Genomic DNA, 24,706 nt, shown 5'->3' with positions numbered 1-24,706 from the left:
AGATACACGACAGTTAAGCGCAATGCACCGAAGGTGACTGACAGGTAATATCAACCAAGGATAGAGATGAACATACATTGGTACTTTTATTTCGATAGCTTTAGGAAAAATCACTGAATCTCTACGAATCAACGACCGCGAGTGAGTGAAGCTATATGTACTATGATCCATAATGTATACGTTAATGTAACTGATTAGTTAAGCACAGACAGATGAATGGGCAGAAAGACAGGTGTATGTACGCATGAACCAAACGAACGCATAAAATAAATATCATGTTCTCAGATAAAATCCAACCCCTGCATTCGGCGTGGCAATCAATCGTGCTACCACAGAGCCATTCCATGTCTCGGAACTGCTTTTCAAGCAGACCGTAATGTTAGTGAAGCGTCAATTGTGCTTGCAGTGTAAGCTATCCCATTCCATAAACACTGCATACGTACCAATATCACATAGCCGCCACGTCGGGTAATGACAGTTATTGTAAAGTGCCATCCACTGACGCTTATTCGTTTACTCGTGCCCAGAGCTCCTATCCTCGCTGGCATGAGCACTACATATGAGCTTTCCGCTCCTGGTGTTGCTATTACACATGTCTGTTGGCATCGTTACACAACAGTAAACATGCAACTTTTACATATGTTCATGCGTACAACCTTTGTACATATAGTTAGCGTCATATTGCGACGTTTGCGCTGATAAAAAACTTCTACACAGTCACCTTACATCCGCATGCTTCCCATAACATCGATGGGATCTTCCCATGGTACGTTGGATCTTCGGAATTTTCATGACAGTACACTGTGACAACGGCGTGCTAATTGTTTGTAGGATAGACTACAACATTGTTGAATAATATTGGCTAGATTAATGCTGCGCTTTTTCAGCCGGAGAATTAAAATAATAAGGCAAATACACTTGCTCGAAGTACACTTCTAGCCTTTGCTGAATTCATCAAGAGAGAGTACTAAAAATATGAAAATCTTGTGGTGATATACATATTTTTATTACAGCTGATGAGCCATTGGAACAACGTAACACAAGATACAAAGTGGTGAGGCCAATTTTTTTGGTCAGTTCACGAGAAAACATATTTTCTGGAAAGGAACTCTATTTTCAAGTCTTCTACTTCTTGTACTATTGTGAAAATTAACGGGCAGCGAAAGCCCCTGGTTCTTTTAATCTTAATGACACAAAGTCAATTATAAGACTAGACAATAGATTTCAGCATACGAACATTTGCTCTTCGTAGTTTGAAAACACAGTTGTAGTTTCACTATCGGTACTGGTGCTTTATCGTACCGCTAGACAATACTCATGGCACCAAGGTTATGTCACAAGGGTGGCAATATGGAGGGAAACTGCTCGTTAGAGGACATCTCTGATAAGGGGCTTTGTACTGGTAATGCAATACAACAGACATCAATGAAGAAGGTGAAGAATATTGCAAATATAGCTCTACGATAACTTCTGAAGTGCTCATGTCGTCAATTCTATTGTTTCACGAATGTAGTTCTACCTAAGATTAGCTTTCTATGTTATCTTGGGCTTTTTTATATGGGCAAAAATTTTTCCACTCTTCAGAAGTTTTTTGTAAGCCCCAACAGATAAATGTGCGTGAGTTCATTGCGGCAACCGCATTGAAGTGGGTTTAAAATAAGCGAATAAAATTTTAGTATTTGCAAACTGTACAACAGTAACTGGTGGCTATTATCGAAGCTGAGCTTTACTCGAGTTTTTCTGCTTAATGTTTTCTCTTGCGATGACTTTCCTTTGAATAGGGTACGTCCACTGTGTCAGACAGAGTGACAGAATAATTAAACCAGCTGACGACCAACACATGGGCGACTGTAGTTTTCTAAAAAGCTAAAATTTGAAAATGAGTTTTTTTGCTGTTGTGGCAACCACTTTTTAGGAACACGGGTTGTTAAATCATGTTGAGCTGCAGAATAATGTTCTTCATTCATGCTGGTGCTCGAATTATTCCGTATGCATTATTAAAACAGTTCCAGGACCTCATGAATTTGTTGCGGTATATGTAACAATGCTAGATATGCGGCGTCATTCCTCTTCTGCTTTTGATGCATGATCTCGCCGTCTTACTAGATATGCGTTGTTTTCCTTATTCCCTTTGTTTAAGGAGGTGTTGCCGTGCGTAGCCGAGCTTCAGCGATATAAAAATGGTAAGCAATATTTGTCAAGCCCACATGAGGAAGTAATATTGATGAATGTTAGTTACAGTTATAATACTATGCCAGAAAGAATATGAAGTTTTCTGAAAATCTTGATTTCAGAGAACACGAATGCTGCTCTGCAAGCAGTTATAGTTAATTGATAGGCTTCGATGTCTCAACTCAATATAGTTATGAGAGACGCCTTAGTAGAAGGCTCCAAAAATTTCAACTACCTGGAGTTCTTCAACGAATAACTAAATCAAAGCATATGGGCATTGGGTGTGGTCGCTGCAAGTTCACTATTAGTGTCACCTATTAAGCACATCATTATCACGATAGTTCGAGTGCAAGTGCGAATACCACGGAAGAGATTCCACAGGTATGCTAAGATTTGTCATTTCGCGCTGATTATTTGATGAACGCGTCTTAGGCAGGTGTAAGAAAATGCGGTTTACAGCTGGCTGGAGTGAAATGCACCACGAAAGAAACTAAATAGTTACTTTTACGCATTACAGAAGAGTTAAGATAGTGGTACGAGAAGTACTCAACCTGCATGCTTTGCGCAGACTTTCAACACTTCTTGGTGGTCAGTCTCCTTTTGCCTCATCATGCACCTCCCGCGTGGTCAGCAAAAAGAAAGAAATCGAGCTTACCCGTTCTTTGACAGTGCACACTGCCACCGCCAAGGATGGTTATCAGAACCACCGTTATCTTCGACAGTATAGAGTTTGTATGCATGCTGTCGCCTCTGAAGACAACAGCATCTGGCGTCAACAAGTAACTACGCGGTAAACTGTAGCGAAACCTCTCCGAAAAACTAAGAGAGTTTCTGAGTGTTTCCGGCCGTTCGCGGTAGGTGGCGCCCTTTTTCCGATGCGTTGCCTGCTTGCTTCCATATCTGTCGCTGGATAATCGCGTTCCTGGAAGAAAACTGAATCCAGCGTTAAGACTGTGACGAAAGCACGCCGAAAGCGGACACCGTAAGTAACTGGGCGTGAGAAGATAGCGGCAGCGATCAGTGATGTGGCCCTTCTGCGTCTGTAAGCACATGCAGAGAAGACACGCCAAAGCAATCTTCTGAGCGGGCTTTGTGGATGTGAGAAAGCTTTAGTGAAACTGAAGAGACGCGGAATAGCCATTTTGTCCAGGAAATGAATCTCGTCTATGACCAGGTCGGTTGCAAAGGTGTTGTAGAGAAAACGAGAAATCTCTGCAGTATAATTGCATGGACACATCACGGCAGTTGCAAGGTCACGCACACACACACATAAAAACGTAGTGAATTTAATGTATAGTTCACAATACGCGATTAGTGGTTGTTTATTGGCTCATCGTCGTGAACGGATTTTGATTTCTGTAAATATAAAATGGCTGATCAGTTTCAAGCTCTCCAGAGGCACCCACAACAGAGGTTGATGAAAGCAAAAATGCACATAAAATTTTTGTACGCCTATATAACTGTTATTTTGCGTCAATGCTCAATTGTTATTTACCGCAATGTGATGTACCTCACGTGCGTGACAGACGGAAAGGGGTCCCGTAATTTTTTCTAGCATGGTCAGAAAACTGTGCACATTTGCAGTTTAGGCTCCCGAGAACAATGTAGCATATTGTTGCAACTCAGCATGTGGCGTTGAACATAAAACGAATTCTCAAAGTTAGCTGAAAATTGCAATAACACAGCGCCGGCGACAAAAAACTAGACGAGAAGCAGGACACGTGTGAAAGGTGCCTTTGCACGTATATTTCAGGGGCGAGGCTCATTAAGCTGTGGGTTGTGCGTCTATGATGTATCTGGTAGCAGTAGTAGTCGTTGTCTTAGTAGGTAGCCACCTCCACGACCGGACTAACGGAGCGGCACGCATGCACTCTTTTGAATTAGGATGAAACCCGCATACGTTATTCATAAATAAAAAGATGATAAAATGTTGATGAAAAAAACCTATGGACATGGTTATGGTTGATTTAATCTCGAATAAACCTTGTCTTGAATTTGATTCTTACTGAAAATAAAAACTGCTAGCAGACAGACGCACTTTGAGCACTATCTGACCAGAAAAATTGTCACGTTGAACTCACTTGGCGTAACATCCTTGGTTTTAGCAAGGTTTAGTTAGTGTTGGGCCCTAGTGCCATGAACTAATGGTGGTGAAAGGTTGGAACTAGACATGAAGCGCAGGCCGTAAGAAAGTGCACGCGTGCCGCTCCTCTAGACTGGCCGTGCCACCACTCGTTTGAGTATAAACGCTTCGTCTAAAGAAAGTTAAAATGATGTTTGCTTACTTTGGTTTAAAAAAAGCTTTCTCTACAGAAACTTTAAATAATGTTCACCAACTTTAGTTTAAAAAGCTTTCCCACAACGCGGCATGCTTAAGGGGTTGTGGAGGGGGAGGGGGTTCAAATTCTCTCTCCTAAAAATTTTTGAATTTGGCATGAGTACATATACATGCTCACATACAAACACACGCACATACATAAACTATGGTTGAACTCGTCCACCCGGAAAATATTTCTGGCAACATCATTTTCGTCTGAAGAAAGCTACAGCGATATTTTTATAACATATCATTATCTTCCTATCTTTACTTCAGTTTGAACAAGTGTGCATTCTGCCTGTGATTTGTGTTTAATTACAATCACTTGTACAAATTGTTTTGTAGCGGTTAAAATTACAATTACGAAAACTTCGCACAAGACTGTTACTCGCGACGAGATAAGGCACAGTGCTGATGAAGCGTCCCAGGACACTATCCTATGTGTTTTTATGGCAGCGTGACCTAGACACGTCTAAAACCATCCCACTCCGAACCTGCAAGTTCATACTTTCACCTATAGGCTACCTCTGATGGCACGGCAAGTCCAAATCGCAGACCAAATCAAAATTTGGTCTGTGAAGTGCTGTTAGCCGTGGGTGTCACCAGAGAGGTGCAGTGGAGCTTTTGCCTCACTCCCCCACCTCCTCATACTACAAGGCCATGTTGTAACACCACTTTGCACCCGCCAAGCCAAAATCCTCCCGGCACCCTTGCCATTAACTAAAGTTTGAGAATTTCTATCCACTACCTGCATGCATTACGGAAAATTGAGTCAGCCATAAAAACAAGGAATCTGTTTAAAGATAAATTTTGTCACTAAACTCTAACCTGCACCAATACAAATTCTAAGGATTGCAAAAGAACAAATACACAAACTTAGAAAGATGTTAGAGAAAAATAAAGAAAACTAAGAGGCCAGTCAAGTACAAGCCCCTATAAAGTCGGGTTAAACTTAAGAACGCAGGAGAGGCCCCACCCCGATCACCGAAGCGCAGCAGCCAAACTGCTCCGCAATTAAAAAAATAGTCTCGCTCAAAAAATTGTGAATGCTTCTAAAACGCGTATTTTTTTTGGTATAGATCAGATTTGTGTATCACTGTAATGACGTAAATGCTACCGAACATGCCGGATAGTCAGAGAAAAATAACTCCAAGTCTTCTGAAACGCTCTGCGTCTTCTGCTACGGAGCAAGATGACGGCACCGGGTGTGTAATTGTAATGCAGTCGGTGGTTTTATAGCATAAGATTCGTATGTCCTTCTTGTTTGTTTGCACAAGCTTTTTTTCATCATGTTATGCTTTTTTGTTGTTGCGAACCTGCAATCTCATGAGTTCGCGCACGTTTGCGTACGGCATTCCATGCCAGAGTTATTCAATTATACGAGTTTTGAAACTGCGTTCCAAAATCCAGACACACAGTTGGCCCAATTTTTCAGGAATTGCTGACGTTCGCGTCACCTGGGAGTGGCAACGCAAAACAGAAATATTGTGCTTATTAGTGGCCGTGCGGATCAACAGGTGGCGCGACAATTTGCTCATTCTCGACAAGGGGGCCAGTGACGTGTCTGTATTTTGATACATGGAGCCTATGAGGAATTTCGCAACTCTTATGATTGAGTAACTCTGTTCCGTGCAGGTTTTATGCTATGGAGCCCAGTGAGGTGACATCGAAACGCGATCCTTAGTTGCCGTACAAGCCTTGTGTCACCTCGATGGCCACACCGCCAAGGGGCTTCAGCAAACACAATAGCGGCCACACCCTAAAAGCGATTCACGCAACATGATCTTACACTGCTGTAAACTCCGCTATGGCGCAGCAAGAAGCGTGAACGCATTGTGGAGGACACGCGCAAGTTAGTCGGCGACATGCTCCGTGTCGGCGAAAGGACTGTCTTCCGGGTGAGGCAGGAAGCTTCGCATTTTTCGAGTGGCAAACTGACGACGCCCTCGCGAAAGCGCCCACGAAATGTGGAGGAGAGAAAACGCATGCGCGAAGTTTGACAGCTTCACGTTGTGCGCGCTGAAGTCATGTGTACACGATTTCTTTCGCCGCAACGAGATACCACAAAAGTCGAGAACTTATTTGCCTAGTTCTCGGAACGTATGCAATTCCCATGACTAAGGCGGTATACTTTGCGTCGCCTGCTTGCCGATATCGGCTTGAAGCTTGAAAAGAGAAGCCGCAACTCGCTGCTTATCGACCGGGATGACACCACCGATTGACGGAATCGCGGCCTTCCGCCCGCGTTAGTCGTACCACTGTGAATTTAATCCTATTGAGCCTGTGTGGGCCAAGGTAAAAAATGGTGTCGCTGCACACAACAGAGACTTCAAGCTGTCCATGGTCGGCGTCATCTTGAGAGATAAAATCAAGCAGGCAATGGCGGAAGACTGGAGGAAGAGCATTCAGCATGTGATGGCCGTGGAGGCACAGTTCAGACTTGAAACGTCTAGGATCGAGCACATTCAATTCATCATCATCCAGCTGGGTGAAGATGACACTGATGGAAGCGACGAAGACTGCGAGCTCTCTATCATGAGCCATTTGACGAAGCATAACGGCTTCGTATTAATAAGTAAACAGCCCTTATTAAGGCTACCAAAATTTTGCCCGGTGCTTTTGCAAGAGCCAACCATTCATTCGGTGACCTCTCAAATAAGCAGTCCTATTTATCGCGTAGTTCTTACATAGAAGCTCAATTCCGGTAAAAAAACGTCCTTCACATATCACAATCGATTTGAAAAGTGGCATAGAAGCATTTCAATGCTGGCATACCTGAATTCAAGCACTGTAGTTAACCCTGATCATCGTTGGCGAGCTCAAAATGCTCAAACAGGCAGGCACCATAGAGTTTGACACGCTTTATTAATCCATTAGCAGTTTGCACCGAAAATTAAAGTTTTATCATAGCTAGTGTTGGTGTATTAGCAGCAGTCAACATAAAAATGACAGCCACTGTTAGCAGCTTGCATGCCAAAGCACGTCCAAGTGGCGGCGTTCTTTGTTTTAGTTATCTGGCTCGCACAAGTACTGAAAAAAAGAGAACAAATATAAAACATCATGGAGGCCCAAAGTGCTCGTTCAGAGAGCCACCGTCAAGTGTGGCACACCCTATAGTGAAATATCATTAGTCGGAGCGCCCTTTATGATTCTGTTACCAGTGCGCACTGAGAATTGAAGTGTTGTAATCAGAGATAGATTATCCAGGGTTCAAAGAGTTCAAATGAACCGGTAATGTAACCGCGGTTCTGCCCAGAGGACGGGAGCCAGCCATTCTCGGGGAGATGTCGAGGAGAGGGGCCTGAAGCTGGTAACAGTAATTTTAATTACATTATTTACAGGTGGCGTGTTATTGCATGATAAGAGTAGCACCACGGAAGCTCTAGACGGAAGCATGATTGTAGCTTCTGCGAGCTTGCTAGAGCCTGTCGGGAGCACCTGGGCGCTCACATTTTATGTCCTGGCCTTCCCAGGATTTCCTGCAGGAAAAAAAAACAATGGAGTCCAAGACAGTCCAATGAAGTTTGTCATCTTCACCTCCACCGTCGAAAAGGGAACGTGAAACGCCGCCAACTTCCCAACCCATGAAAGGGGGAAGAGGCAAGCCAAGTTAAGCCCATGGCGAGGAAGAAAACACTGCACACCCCGCACGACACAGCAGAGCACGAAGACATTGAAACCCACGTGGAAATAAACCCTGTAGACCATTGCAGTGATGAGTATGTGGAACCACGCAGACCACGACTTGTGAAAACAGTGGCATAAGGCACCACGGAAAACGTGGGAAATGCATCCGCAGACGGTTCTCAGTCGCTTGGCTTATTGTCCACGGTACTCCAACGACACAGACGTACAAGGGTAACCACCTTTTTTAAGCTCTTGACTGAACAGCCTTTCATAGGTCGCCCGTCAGTCGGGTCAGTTCAAAGGGTTCTACGTGGAGAGATGGCTGCGCTGCGAAATTACAAGTACGGCTTGCGTGTCGTTCAAGTCGCTTGTGGTTCACCTCTGGGAGCACTGTCCCGCAACCGTCTCACTTCCAAGCGGCGCCATGTCTGAGAGGCCGACCATAACACCGGGCCTTCAAGTTTTAGGGGGGGGGGGGGTGCGTTCAAGTGCCAGAAAAAATGGCCGACTTCGTTGTTTTGTTCAAAAAATTTTACCTTCCTGCTGGAACCACAAAAAAAGATGTCCGAAATCAATGTGCTTTCTTCTCCTATAGCCCTATGAGAGTGAATGTTGCCTGCAAAAATCCGACCGTATTACATGATCAGAAGCGAGCGATTTGTGCATATATAAAAATATTTGTGGTTGTTTTTCGAGTGTTAATCAAAAAGTTACACATGAATTTCTTTATTTATAGGCGCTAGCTTTTTTGGAAGATTTGGCCTATCTCTTTCCAAATTAAAAATGTTGTAATTTTAAGCCATTTGTATTACTTGTTGCGATCAGTGCCATATACAATATGAATTACCCCTCTATAACGAGAACCGGTGAAATCCGCGTTGTATGGAAATAATAGTAACTAGACAATAGGTAGCGTATTTACTGTAAGCACGTGCGAACAGTTTCTGAAGGAGGCCCATCTGTCAACTTCAGCAGTGCTTGCACGCAGACGACCAAAGCGTGCGCTACCCAATCAGTGAAGATGAAGCAGATAGAGGAAGATATTTTTCACAAAAGCACTCCCTGATTTTCGAGCGAAAATATTCCCTCTTGAAATGAGGGTAAACAATACCATAGGTCCAGAAGAATAGAACAAACGCCCACGGTGCTTGGACCTCACTTATAGATGTCGCACGCATTCCTTCTTTTAGCCTTAACTTCTCGCACAGTTTAGTCTTCTTTTACTATGATTCAACGTACTTCACAGGTTTAAATGCTGTTCATGTGTGTTCGCCTCCTGATATAGTTAATTGTTGCGACTACAATATCTCCACGTGCTCCGCAAGAAATAGAACGCCCAGGTGATAATAAACACACTGCAAAGACTTAGAGTAAATATGACTTGTGTTCTTTGCAGCTAAATCTAAAAAGCGTCAAACCTCTAGATGACAAAGCGGGAAAGAAAAAAGGTGGGCGAGGAGGAAGGCGCCCCCATTTATTTTTATCAATCTTGCCCTGGTTGTCATAGCGAGTGCTGGTGAAAGAGCAGCAGTCAACATGAAACTGACTGTCACTGTTTGCTTGCTTGCATGTCAAAGCAGATTCATACGGCTGCATTGTTTGTTATGCTAATAAGGCTCACACAAGTAATGCAAATAAGAGACCAAATATAACACAATATTAGCTTAGTGAGGCCCAAAATGCTCTTTCAGGCAGCCACCGTCGAATGCGACGCACTCCATAGTAAAATAGCAGTAGTCGGAGCACACCTTATGATTCTTTTAGCAGTCTGCACTGACAATTGAAGTGTTGTCATAGCCAATTTTTAATTTATTATTCTGACTTAGGCACGTCCCGCAAATGCAAGCACAGCTATTAACTTGATTAACTTTGCTAGCATTGTGTTGTCATGTTAACATACCTGAAGAATGCTCAGCAATCTTCAACGAGTTAATGAAATTGTAAAAACAGATGTGGCGCAGTATGAATAGCAAAAACAAATGCAAAAAGGAGAGAAGTGGGAGTAAACATATACACACATGAAAGCACTCATATATTCACACACATTCACACAAACTTGAGCGCAAAAACAGATATAAAATAAAAAAGGGGAAAATAACAAATATACACAAAGACGAACACACACTTAACGCAGGCGCGAATAGAACTATTAGGACTGAGTTCACAAGCAGTTGTGCCTACTTTATTGTACTTTTCTTTAATGTACGTAATAGATCCATTGCCTTCACTGTCATAGGAACTTTTTAGTAGCGACATATCACAACAGTCAAAAAGCAGCACTAAGCTGTGTTGTGGAAAACCAAGCATTGTGCTAGCAGCACAACTTATGCGCGATTGTGTCACAGCAGGCATTCTACAGCTGGCGCGTAGCTCTAGGCCACACAGCGGTACGAATTCATGCCAAGCTCACTTGTAACTGCACTAGTGTATCAGTCATAGTTTCATTTTAGCATCAATGCTAACATTAAGGAAACAAACACTGCTCTCAAACGCCTGACCGTTATAATCCAATGACATTCTCTGAAGCAGCGAGTGTAAGTCACTGATTGTGAGCATTGGTGGAAAGCAATCGATCAACAGTGCCACACAACACTCGAACAACGCTCGGCTATCTTATCACACTGCCACCACCGATCGGTTATTTGCGCGCTCAGCTGGCAGCAACGAATATTTGCGTTCGAGCTTGCTTTCGCAAATGTTTTCTGTTGGGAAACTTGAAGGTTGGTTTCATTCGTGCACGCTTTTCTTATTTACCCTGATAATGGTTTTGCTCCATCTCTTCGCCACATCCGACTAGAAAAGCAGGGGCACAGTACACAAAACAAACCCGCCACTCACAGTAGATACCAGGCTTTGCATATTCTCCTCGTTGTAACTTCACTTAGGTGCAAATAAAGCACCTTGAAACAAACACGCAGGACGTTTGTTTGCATCGGTATGTGTCCACGGGATCCTGTTTCCAGATGTAGCACAGTGCAGCGTCACCACTGTTCTCTGCAATCTCTCTTCGCCGGATCACAGCTCAGAACAAACACATGCTGCATAACTTCGGTATCGTAAACTCATAATAATATTTCCGGCATCACAGATCGCCACACATAATTTGAATTCACCCCGTCGAAAAGAAACGCACAGCCAATGGGACTCGGTCCAGTTCGAAGCGAGGGCGGAACTGTTAGGCATGTTCTCCGTCGGCTGGCTCTGCGGCTTGAGTGTAGTCCAGCGCATGACGTTACCCGAAGTGCGCGTCTATTGGTGCAGGCTCGTGTACATCAGCCTTTAATAAGGAAAAGTCGCTGCCTTCTTAGGTTGTACTCGACTATAGTGCCCCATCATCTGCCGGTTCAAAGGCTACTTGGCCATTCAAGCAATGCACAGATATCCTAACGAAGTGGAGGTCTAAAACAAATCTACACACAAGCAAACGCTTTGCCCCGCCGCGGTGGTCTCGCGGCTAAGGCACTCGGCTGCTGGGCCACAGGTCGCTGGTTAGAATCACGGCAGCGGCAGCTGCATTTTCGATGGAGGCGCAAATGCTGTAGACCCATGTGCTCAGATTGAGGTGAACGTTACAGAACCCCAGGTGGTCGAAATTTCCCGAGCCCTCCACTACGGCGTTTATCATAATCATATGGTGGTTTTGGGATGTTAATCTACATATGTCACTCAAATTATCACAAGCAAACGTTCAAAATTGAGCCCGCCTTCATACAATTCAAAGTTCGCGCGCTTAGACTGGAAATATAGTTGAAATATTGTTCGCATCAAAAAGGGACATACATCATATTTTCACAATCTTTTCTTATTTTGAAGTAAGAGCGATTATTTTATTTATGATGACAACGGTTGACGCCTACGGGACCAGAATTATTTGCTGTTTTGCTGCTTGTATCTCGCTACCATGAGGGTCATGTTCAAAGTCGAGTTGTTTGAAGCGTGCTTGTGTTGTGTGCTAGTCTTTTGTGTTCCGCCGGTGATGATTGTTGCGAAGATCCGCAATACTTAGGAGAGGAGCTCCCATCAAACGAAAAGTGTATGCCAACTTTGCCGCTGTCGGCGCTTTGTTAACACCGTGAGCGCGATAGAAACGCCGTGAACTAAGCTTTTTCTAGTAGACTATTAGTTCGAATTTGTTAATGTAGCGAGTCTGTCTGTGTTTGTCATTTTAGAAGGATCAAGACAAAGTTGTGTGATGTTAATCGCGGGCAGACGTTTTTCTCTTTGTTTGGGAGCGTAATACAGTGTGTATGCGCGACTGTGATTCGGCGAAGGATTTGAACGGAGTTGTGGGGACGCCCGGCTCACGCTGAGTCATGATTTTTGTTTATTAGTTTTTCTGCGTGGACGGTGTCTGTTAGCTATAGGCTTACGTTGCTCACACACAGAATTACATTCAATCACATTACTCAGACACGCAATAACACTTTGTCAATACATACACCTTATAGGTAGCGCGTTCGCCTAAGAGTCGTATAATTATGTTGGTGCGCTAGTGAGCTAAATGAGTAAAGAAACTACGTGTAAGCTTAATGCATCATTTTCATGCACAATAATATTTCGAACGAAAAGACAATTATGTCAGGAAAAGTATAGGGGACGTGTTCGGAAGTAATATATTGTACATGTGAAGAAACACATGTGGACGAAAAGATTACTTGCTACCAGCAGGGACTGAAGCTGTGACCTCCGAATTATACATCCAATGCTTTACCAGTGAGCTACAGCATTTGCCATCCCTCCATTCTCTTTACAGGGTCTATCAGTGCATTCAAAAGCGGCAACATCAGTGAGCACCCTCAGAAGTTATTAAAGCGAATGTAAGACACTCGTATTTTTTTCGCCTGTTGGTGTCACGTAGGACGTCATCCTATTACAAGCGGCAGCTGACGAATAAGCCAGTGGTAAGTTATCTTGCCATCCAAATTTCTTAAAAAAAACATATACACTATGAAAAAATTCCCCATAGTTTCCTTGGCATCAATGTCTTTTAGTTTTCACTAAGAAGGTAAAGTACTGTTCAGATGTTTTACTTTAAAGAAATTCTGCAAGACCGTAATTTTTTTGCAGTTATTGCTCTGCATGCCATTTTCGCCTTCTCACAGGAGTCAAGTGTAACTGGATTTGCTGGCCACGCACTGCATTTATATCCACAGAAAACTAAGAAAATTCCAGCGTAATGTGGGTATGTGCCTTACGCTGTCTTGTAAAAGACTGGTGATTACTCTAGTCTTTACTTCAGACTTGTGCTTATGAATAACCTGTAGAGAAGGAGTAACCTGGCTCCACTCTTGTCGAAGGAACCAAAGTCGCCGGAGCAGCCGAAGATGAATTGCGCTAAAAAATGTGAAGAGCTGTGACTTAGTGATGTGGAGGTGTTTGAATGGTCACATAAGGTATTCGAAAACCAATACATTAACGTGTCACATTTTCTTACATTGTAACCCACATGTTTACGCTTAGTTACAACGAACAGTAAATAAATCTTCGGCAAGATTGTGGTCATGCATTTCAGCATTGTTCTAAAAGCATGCACGTTCTACGAATAGCCTTACATGCCTATTTTGCAATTCAATTTGCTTTTCAGATGTGTGTGCAGCGTCAATATGCGTTTCTGGCTTTTGATGCCTCCAACGTAAAGTCCTATGGTTCCAAAGTGTTAATTTGGTACTTACCATGTATCAACGTTAGTCAAAAGGTAAAAGAATTGTTAAAGAAGGTAACTTTCTTCTGATAATAAAAAGCTGGATCATACGTGTATATTTTTTGTTATTTTTGCGCTATAGCAAACTGTGCACAACGGTTCGCAATTTTTTGATGCACCTATCGCCTATTGCTCACGGCATCAATGACTTCTGCATTAATTGCAAACCTTCTTTGAATGCTTAAAGCATACAAGAATCGCTTGGCGCCAAGTTTAGACTGCGTAGATGGTGTACCAGGAATTTGAATTCCAACTCTTAGAGTCCTAACAAATAAAACATGATTAGGAGTGACACTTCCCATATAACTTTCGAACTCGACAGTTTTACAGTACTGAAATGGTGCGAGAGATAGCAGAGGTTACTTTATTCTTTGAAGTTGCCTCGTATGGACAATGTACTTATCCTAAATATTCTTTCTTTCTGTATTTGATAATTTTCTTACTACTTGTTGTTGTTTTGCCATGTTGTAGACCGTTTAATTACAAAGGAAGTGCCATTTTGAAGTTTTGTTCTTTACTAAAACACTCATAACTATGCATTCAGTCACACATAGTGTTAAATGTAAACGTTTTACCTAAAATGTGCTGCCTCATATTTAACCGAAACTCTGCTAACATTCATCGGGAGTTCAGTCAGTAACTGCCGGTGTCAGTATAATAGACGTGTACTCGAAGCTGCTGGCACATATTTAAAATATATTTTCTTGGCATATTTCTTGACTTGCATATAACTTTAAGTTTTCTGTACTGCCTTACTGTAGTTAACACAATGTCAATGATGTGGGGCGTTTAACAAGTGCGTAATGATTGCTTTATTACAGTTTACAAAGCATTTTAAGGTATGTTGTCTGCTTGAGATAATTCTCAATTCCGGATGGCACCAAGTAAAGTGTAGGTGTATGCCCTTGAATGCAAACAGAAGTGACCATGTAGCGCAGAAATGTTTGGATCTATATTCGGCCGTACTCCTAAAGCAAGAATAATCTTCATTAGGCAACATACATGAATAACACTACAGTGACCAATAGTACACAAAATATTGTTAGCACGGCACATAGTACGGTTGCGAAAGAGTGGAACAACTTTTAAATAAATGTTCTTCTAGTATATATGCTACATTATTACGGACATTTACCAACAGTTGATAGATCATTGGGCAATTTCTTCAAGACGGTCGATACAGTGCTAGATTTTTTTTCCATAGATGCGAAGTGCCTCTTGCTCGGGTATATGCTCCATGGCGTTGGCCTCGGCGTCCGCAGTCACACTACGCATGCGCAACTTCCTTCCTCTCCTATGCTGCCCCCCTTTCGGCTCGCAATCTCTACGCAGTGAATGTCTACGAACGTTTACTCGCTCCCCCCCCCCCCCCTCCTGTAGGCATTCCTCCCTTAGGCACTGCGCCGTGCTCCCTACTGAGCTGCCGAAATTAGGTGCCTTTTTCCTCTTCTAACCGCTACCACCACCATCATTCCTCCCCGTGGCATTTACAATGCCAATGCGCATGCACGTCCCTTCCTCCTTTCTCTCCTCCCCTACGTTCTCCCTCTCTCGCCCTGCAATGCCAACGCAAGCAGCGTCCGCTAGCAAGTTTCTTGATGAAAAAAAAAGGGACTACTCAGGCTGCACAACCTTTCAGAGGCCACCCCGTATATAGAGGCAATGGATCTTTGCCTCCAATGTAGTGCCGGTGTGAAATTCTCCTGGTCGTTGTTGAACAATATAAGTTCTCAGCTGGCACATTTAACAAAACTTAGACTGCAGGTTTGTGCGTCCAATTGAAGTCTTCTGTATCTCACTGCTAATTAGTAGCGATTGGCATGTTCCAGTAGAAAACACCAATCCATCACTGTGTGCTTTCCGCCTCCACGGGTTTGTCTTGTGAGCACCACCGCTATAAAGCCAGCGTCAATGTGATCGCCACTGCAAGCGTTAGAGCCTTCTGGTCGGTATCTACAAATTGTTCCCTTTAGCAGAAGATGGTGTAATTTTTTATGCTGTATTTGTCACGTTGATTCAGTGGATATTGAACGTGATTAGAAAATTTCTATTGGTTACCAGTGGTCTAAAGTACATAAATTGTTGCTTAAATGGTTTGAAAATGGTCGATACAGCGCTATAAAGCTTTTGTATACTATCTTCAGCATACTAATTCAGGGTCTATTGAACGTAGTTTGGGAAATCTCTTTGGTTATCAGCGGCTAATAGTTGATGGACAATTGGTAGCCGGTATACTGGACGGTCTAACGACTTTCAATATGCTGTCGTAGGTTGCGTCAACGTTTCCCAGTTAATCGTTTATCAACGGTTGGTAGAAATTTTGGTATGTGAAAAACCTACACTATACTGTCCTTGAAGGAAAGTACATATGAGGGCTTGTTTTCCGTTATAGACGTGATACGGATGATAACACACAATAATGCTAGCAAAAGTGTAGAGGATGTTATTAGAAGTAATTTTAATATAAACGTGAAGAAAGATAAGAAGGCGAAACGATAACTTGCCTCTGGCAGGATCCAAACTTGCCAAGGGGGTCTGAAGCTCCTACGTTTAAATGTACCTATATACCCTCTAAAGATAACGGAGGGATGAATGTCACCGTAGCTGAGCGGTAGAACATTGGACGTGTTATTCGAAGGCTGCAGGTTATGCCTCTGCCAGTGTAAATCATTTTTTGGCAGCTTTGTTTTCCTCACTTCAATATTACGCACACTGAGAACATTCCATATATTTTTCTTGGCATTGTTGTCTTTTATTTTAATTATTATTTTTTTACAATGGTACAACATTCGATGGGGGTTTGTGTGATAGCTTGAGTAGACAGGGAATTTCATTCATTGTGTGACTAGGCACTTCATAGCGTCTTTTTTCAGTATTTGCAATGTTAGCACAAACCATGTGCGTCTGTGTTATGCTGACTTCATAATGTTGACGTTCTGTTTCCTTAAAGTTGAGGAGTGAGCCGATTTAATGTAGCTTAAAGTGTGCAACCAAATATGCATGAGCCTCGGCTACAGATCAAGGACTACTGTGCAGACTGGAAAAATCTGACTACTGCTTTGGTGGCTACTCCGTACTTTGGTATATATCAAAACTGATACAGACAGTCAACACCATACCAAGAAGATGACTGATTGTTTACGATATGAATAACATGACACGCATTTTGGATACGTCATGGAACACCCTCATCAAGTTGTACATATTGAGGAAAAAACTGGAACATGCATCGCGTGACGTAAAACATATTGCATACACCACCTTCATTAGGACGATACTAGAATACTCAGCCGTTGTTTGGAGTCCCCATCAAGCGACCCTTAAGAAGAAGCTGGAAAGAATACAAAGACTGGCGGCGCGTTTTATTTGTTCAACATACCGAAGAAAGGAATCGGTCACGCTGATGTTACAGAGATGCAACTTAGATACCCTTGAACTGCGGAGAAAAAAATATAGGCTGAAGGTATTCTTCCAAATAATTCACGATCAACTTAAGATTGATAAGTTCAAATATTTACACCCCCCAGGCAAAATAAATCCCCGAACTAACCACGATTGCGTCATAAAACCATACCAAACAAATACTGACATGTTTCGATATTCTTTCTTCCCGGATGTCGTAGAAATGTGGAACAAACTACCAAACGCAATTGTTGTTTTAAACAATGTCACCGACTTCGAAAATGCTGTAGAGGCACACTTACGAGATTGTTGAGTTTGATGTAAGCGACCTCATGTCCATTATTTTGGAATATGTCAGCGAATTTTGAATTGTTATTTTGTATTCTGAATTGTATTAATGAAATACCTGTTTTCATTGTGAAGTGCCGAGTGTTACGCAACTTTATGTACCTTGTACATTTTTTATGTATGTAATTGTATTGTCCTCTCTGTTATGACCCTCTTGGAGGGTTGACAGTATTATTAAATAAAATAATAATAATCCCGTCCCTCGGGGCGCATACCTGCGTACCACGTCCCGTGTTTTACGCGTATGCGTCGTAGCTAAAAAACCAGGAAGTGAAAAAAGAAGCATCGAACATTTTTAAGACACTTTGTGAGAGTTATAGGAAATGAAGACGTACCCATTTTTTAGTCGGTTATTTTCATGTTCGATACCAAAGCTGATGGTCCTACTGGAACCATCCTAAGCCAGAAACAATGCGGTTGACGCCGTAGACAAATTTAATGCGTGAGAATTTTTAGTTACTTCTGCCGTTAGTTTCAGCTGGAGAAATGGTTGGTGTTCTTCGCTAGTGCGAGCTTACATTGCAGTGCTAGTTGTTCGGTCTCCTAACAGCTAAATAAACATTATGCATTTACTTCAATGGCTTAGTGAATTACAATCAAGCATTGAACACCCCTCAAATATATGCCGAAAAGATGCGTTTACAATTTGTTTTTGGCGCACCATAGCATGAGTATTGTTTCAATTCAACTGATGTGTAGCTCTAATACGAGTGCCGATGTGTGCTGTAGCAAAAATGCCCTAATATACTGCCAATGGAGTATACATGCCAGGTTGGCCAGATAAACAAACACAACTGCTTAATTTTCAAAAATACTTCTATCTACCACTCATAACGCTTGGACCAAAGCCACAAAATGCATCATATTACTTTACACACTCATTGTTTCTGGTTAAATTAGTTTCAACAAATCACAGCATCTGCTGGTATTTCTTTCTTTAAGACTGATCCATAGAGACATTTGTGTCACTAATTAGTCAGAGCAGGCACATTCGCAAATACTAAACTATCATAAAAAAAACTTCTCCAACTTCTTGCGGAGGACACGTTTGGCAGTACGGTCCATGCTGAGCTCATTCAGCAGCGTCATGCAGACGTGAAAAATTTTTAATACATTTTATATAAAAGTAAGGACACATTTCAAAGAGTGGTTATGGATGAAGGTTTATTCGTCAATGAATACAGCGCACAAAATTGGCATGCGATATGGTGAGAATTGTAGTGAAGTATATACAAAGAGTATCTTCTTATACATGCCAAATTACTTAATAACGGGTGCGTCTGCTACTAAAACATGCAGATTTGATTTCAAATTGGTGAAACTTTAGCACCAAGCAACCTGGAGCGCTAGATATTTTACACAGTTCTGTTAACACGCCGCGACAAAGTGTTTCCATTGTTAAATTTTCTACCCATCCGTAGATGCCTGCTTTTGCAGCTTCTACTCCCAGTAAATTATTTTTGGCAAAAACTAAAACTTCTATCATTATGCACCGTTGTGCACTTAAACACGCGAAAATATACAAGACGATGATTCTGCACTAGAGGGTTCCTGAATATTACACTATTAAAGGGCGAGGTTCCGTGAGACGCCCGCAAATAAGAAACACTTTTTCTAAACATTAGCAGTCGTAAATTGTGCACTTGTTTCATATATTTACTTTCCGTCATCACATATTTCAAATGAAATGCTACCTGCGCCGTCGTGTGGCATGCTGGAGGAACCAAATTGGTGGTCAGCACATTTTTCAGACTCTGTCATTCCGCATGACCCTGCGCATTTCATACAACCCTTAGGATTTCTAATTAGTACACGAGCTTTGGCTTCCAAGCATAAATTGGCTTCTTCAGCATGGCAAATGGCTGCGTGAAGGGAACAAGATTGTTCTGTACTCCGCAGGAAGACTCAGACAATTTATTGAATTTTCCTTCTGGCAGTGGAACTCTAGTTGAACTGTTTCAATGAGAAGTGTGTTTTTTGCATCTGAACCGTACTTTCGGACAAAATACTTTGATTTGTATGTTTACACGACATTTCTTTTTTTTTAGTTTTGAAGCTTCAATAAAAAGCGGTCTGTTGTGTAGGTTGCAGGAGCTGCCTCATACTTAAATTTACTCTTTTTGACAAATTGATAAGTTACAACTAGAAACAAAAATTTGGGTGGCTTCATGCTAGTGATGACTAGTTTAAAAATGTATGAAGCTGGGCTGTCTTAATTCTCCCTTGAACAGTTCTATCTTCTTTATTTATTCTGTTTTTTTATTATGTTCCTAATGTCTTATTTGTCTCTTTTTGCCTTGCACTTTGTTCTGTCTCTCTTACTTTATTTTTCTTTCTGGATTTTTCTCCTCTGGCTTATTGCTCTTTTTATTCCTTGCTCGCTTCTATATTTCTTTTCTCCTCACCCTCACTTGCCTTTCCTAGCCACTTGCTTTGCTGTAGTATACAAAGCTATACTACGCCCTGCTACTTAGCCCAGATAGCCTAGTGGTTAGCATGCTCCTTCGGGTCATGTGCACACGGGCTTTAATTCTGCCACAAGAAAATTCTTCTGTCTGTCTTTCTCTAACAATCTTTTTCTCTATAATTTTTCACCGATGAGTGTTATTCCATCCGATAGCGAGCTGATCGACAGACGTGTATTGGGAGTGTAGCAGATCACGGTGAGGAAGACGAAGAATATGCGCGGTTCTTGGCCAATCCCCTAGAGTGGGTATGAGCCATGGATTAGAGGCTACAAACAAACAAACAAATGGGTCATAATGATGGTCATTTAGGAGAATTCGTCAAGCGACCGATGCTACGCCACTCCTAAACAGTTCCGCAGTAATAAAAAGAAACAACAAAAACGTAATCTGCAAGGAATTACTTACTGAAAGAGCGTTTCATGTTTCTTCTGAAGTGGCGGTACATATTGATCTAATATTTGATCAAAGCCAGGACATGTAAAAAAAGTCCCGTTGCCCTACATCCCGCTACTGCCTGACACTGTGGAGTTCCAATCAGCAATCGCGACCACCCAGCACTGACTTGCATTCAGAGTGCAGCTACTTTCTCTACGCTCTTAACGCTCTCAACAATACACAAATTCTGCAAGCCACACTCAAGTGCAAGCAGGGAAGGAAAATCTGCGCATTTCAATTTTCCCAATTTGAGCAAACTATTTGTCTGCTTCATAGAAAGTTACATATTTTACGTAACGTCTTTCGACTAGTCTTCGTATCCACGTACACGTCGATGAAGTTCCGAACGTAGTGTGACACCTTGGCGAAGTACAGTGGCTCGTCCTCTTCACCGCATTCCTGAGGACCACCCACGACGATGCCGTGTAGTGTCCATGTTCCATTGCTTCGATGAACTACGGGACCTCCACTGTCTCCCTGTCAACAATACATGAACAATTATTGCAATGAATGCATTAAAATGCACAATTTTCATCAATTAAGGAATAAACGATCAATCAGGATAACCAGAGTAGAATGCTGCTACACCGCATTCCAAATAGAAATCACCACAAGCTCTTTCGCAAAAAATCAAATAACACAGAGGAAATGATAGAGAAGGAAAGCTAGACAGATCAACTAGTCGAGATAACCGGTTCGCTATCCTATGCGTAGAAACGGCACACGGCAGATTTAGAGACGTTTCCAATTAATGTAGCAGGTACAAAAAGGAAATAGAGCTAACTATTATCCGTTCACGAAGCACCTCTTAATCGCCAGATATTTTTCAGAATAAGCAGTATTATTTGAGAGCAAGGCCACTCTTTAAAAAAACACTTTTTGGAATAAGAAACAATGATCATGCAGGGTATATTGTTAGAAGTATATTCCTGTCTTAGGAAAGTGTAGATACCAAATATCGATCAAGTTTCCAGGAAAGAAGACTATCCTATGATAATGCGGCAAAAAAGTGGAATATTTTCGCAGAGAATATTTTACCTAGGCTTTCAATTATTTCATAAGCGTTGTGCACTACGCATTTCGCGTAAATGCTAATTAACGCTAAATATTTTTGTTAAATAAATTCATTTGTCTGGTTATGGTTCGCAACTGCTGTCATTTCGCTTTCTTTTTGTAAAAAAAACGCACGTTTCCGCTAACTTTACCGCATTAAGGATTTGCTGTGTTGTTCCTGAAAACATGTACTTATGGTACACAGATTATCAAATATTATCGTGCTTGAGCTATCTCGCCTAAGCGCATAGCCAGACAAGATATTATCAACCATGAAGAGCCAACAAACCAAGAAGATGAAAAAAATTAATTTTTGTGACAGAAAAAATCACCACGCTGTTGTTGTTCATCTCCTTTTTTTACAGGTGTAGGACAAAAGTGTGGAAGATGTCGTACTTTACTTTTACCACGACAGTTTGAAAATGTTCGTTTCGCAGAAAACATGGTGTTTGTATCGGCTTTGTTGCGAGTGACAAATTGGTGTCGGTATTCAGAGAAAATTTCAGACTGAATGAAATTATCAACTAATAATTATCTATGATTTGAGTAAAAATAAAACGCAGGCCTGCTGTGTGAAACACAGGTGTTTTGGAACACTTCGAAACGGCTATATTACAAGCACCAATGCTACTTTTTGCGGTTTACAATCCATTTATGAAGGCGAAACTCAAGCGTTTTCCAACATAATGAATACAATATCGCTCCGTTTCGTGGTTCTCCAAGACACCACTGATGTATTTTTGACATAAATGTTATGTTGGCCAAATGTACTGAAGGAAATCAATAAGAACATATTGAATAGTCCCGCCGCTGAGTATCGAACACACAGCCTCTTGATGTGCTCCAGGGAGGCGCTGGTGTTCGAACGCGGCAAATTACTTCGTGGTGGGACTAATGAGCGCCAACAGAGAGGAATTTGGCCACGATTCACTTTGAACGTCTTCACACCAGAGAGCGATGATGGCCACGCTTTAGCATCGAGAAGTCGTCCTATAAACCATTGTATTACTTGCCTTTCGCTTCGTATTGGCGTTGACAGCTTGTTCTTGTATTGGTGCAGCTTCCACTTGCGCCAATGGTGTTTAACCGCCAAACACTAATATGAGTGTGAAAACAATGACTAATAGAAATGAAGAAAAAGGTAGCGCTGAGGGGTAGTGGTGTCGATTGGCGAATGTCGTGCTTTGCTGGAGCGATAGAGAGGCTAGTCGAGCCTGGAGAGCCATCGGGCGTTTGTCACTCAACCTAGAAGTATACTTGCCTTCTATATTGCTGTAGCTCAGTGTATGGTAGTGTATTCGTGAGTGCAGGCGTTGTTAAGTATGCTACTCCGAAGCTTTCATCGTGATGTCTGTCTGCACAGTTAACGGCGCTTTAAGAAGTGTATATTGGATACCAGTGCGATTTATGTGCTTTTTGATGTCATCTTGGTAAAGAAATGACGATATTCTGTGTCCAAGACATGTTACAACTCCACCTACAATGTTGAAATCATGATCACATGTGCTAGCTATTATAATGTAGTCAGGCCACTAATTGTCAACGTGAGTACACACATGCCAAACGGTGCTGTAGCTGTCCAACACCACAAGCGTTGTACAATTTTTCAAAGCACTATGCACGATAAACATTCAACGAATTCTGCAAAAGCCCGTTTCAATTTATACCGGTTTCTATGAAGTAGTAATTCAAATCCTTCATCACAGAACATTACAACGATTCCTTTCACGAACAAGTCATCATGACAAGAAATACATAGCGCAAGAAAAAAATAACACCGCACGAAAGAAAGACAAACAAGGGACACCCGCTTCTCTCTGCACGACTCTTTTTTTGTGTACTGCATTTTTTACACTAAGTAGTTCTTGTCAATACGCACCAAATAAGCCCTAAAATATAACAGCATATCTACGGAGTGAATGATGGTAAGTGGGCGAAGCGTCCATGCGTCTGTTCATGCATCCGTGCATACATCCGTGCCTCCGTTCATGCGTCGGTCCGTGTAATCGTGCGCTCGTGCATCCGTTCGTCCATGCATCCGTCTGTCTGTCCGTCCGCCCATCCTTCTAGTGAACAATCCGTGTACCACCATCACACAACATTACATCATATATTCATCATATACAAGTACCGACATCCAGCGGACAATCTAGGGACTAAACGAGATGTGGCTACAACTACGACAAGGGCCCACGGCATAAGGAGCTTCACCCCTAAAACTCATTTTGAATCAGCCATGTTTTTAAAGACGATAGTCTTTCTTGGGATACTTTAACGCAGAAGCTCTGGTCTGTATTTATTTTTACGTGTCTGTTCATCACACGATTCAGCCACACGGCCCAATTTTAAGCACTTTCCAAATGCTCAGCCCTAATAAACTGGTGGATGCGTTCATACTTTTCAATGAATCGATCCAGAAACAAATATTACGCATATCTGAGTTGTATGCAACATTATCAGGTAAGTACTAGTTGGTGAAGCATTCCTTCACGAGAGAACACGGATGCGCTATTCAATAGCATTAGTGTTTCTTACACTGCGCTAAAAGATAGCGCTATACACAAAAAGCCCTCTGTCGACAGTATAGGACAGCTACCTACACCACTGCCCACATGTATCCCTACACCACTGCCAGATGGCGTCCATATCTCACGCAGTGCCTCCTCTATTTTATCAAAGCTAGCCAGATGCGGCTGATTCAAAACAGAGGAGACGCTGTCTGAGCCAAGGCAAAACATACGCTTGATGAAATACAACCCTCTCTTTGAAACAAGCCAGATGACTCACAAAGTAAAACCGGCAGAATACGTTCGTCTTTTGACGACTTTTGCAGTGTAGCGCGCTGATAGGCGGCCAATTTTTTACCGGAATCGGCAATAAGAACTTATAGAATACTTCTAAACAACCCTACCTTGGGTTATTTATTGCTGATTGCATAAAACTCGTGTGTTCCGACGTCGACTATATATATATATATATATATATATATATATATATATATATATATATATATATATATATATATATATATATATATATATATATATATACGTTCTAGAACGTAACTAAAGCTAGTTATATGAAAGAGCCACAAATATGCGCTTTGATTACTGTGAAACGCTGCGTCACGTATGGTTTTGCAAATAGCCAATCAAATCTATCGTGGACTTTGTTTCTTGTGCA

General features: G+C 41.9%; 1 protein-coding gene across 1 annotated transcript in view; it reads right to left on the bottom strand.

Moving 5' to 3' along the window:
• Positions 1–24,706, bottom strand: part of LOC119169170 (transmembrane protease serine 9) — a 100,842-nt gene that overhangs the window by 32,711 nt on the left and 43,425 nt on the right. Inside the window, exons 6-7 of the mRNA XM_075884298.1 lie at positions 20,744–20,947; positions 2,828–3,212 (exon numbers count right to left, since the gene is read on the bottom strand). Of these exons, the coding sequence (XP_075740413.1) occupies positions 2,828–3,212; positions 20,744–20,947 (589 nt within the window). The remainder of the gene's footprint in view (positions 1–2,827; positions 3,213–20,743; positions 20,948–24,706) is intronic.

Source organism: Rhipicephalus microplus, unplaced genomic scaffold (assembly GCF_043290135.1).
Source record: "Rhipicephalus microplus isolate Deutch F79 unplaced genomic scaffold, USDA_Rmic scaffold_28, whole genome shotgun sequence".
Lineage (NCBI taxonomy): Eukaryota > Metazoa > Arthropoda > Arachnida > Ixodida > Ixodidae > Rhipicephalus > Rhipicephalus microplus.
The sequence above is the reverse complement of the archived record's forward strand: the minus strand, read 5'-3'. Positions and strand labels throughout refer to the sequence as shown.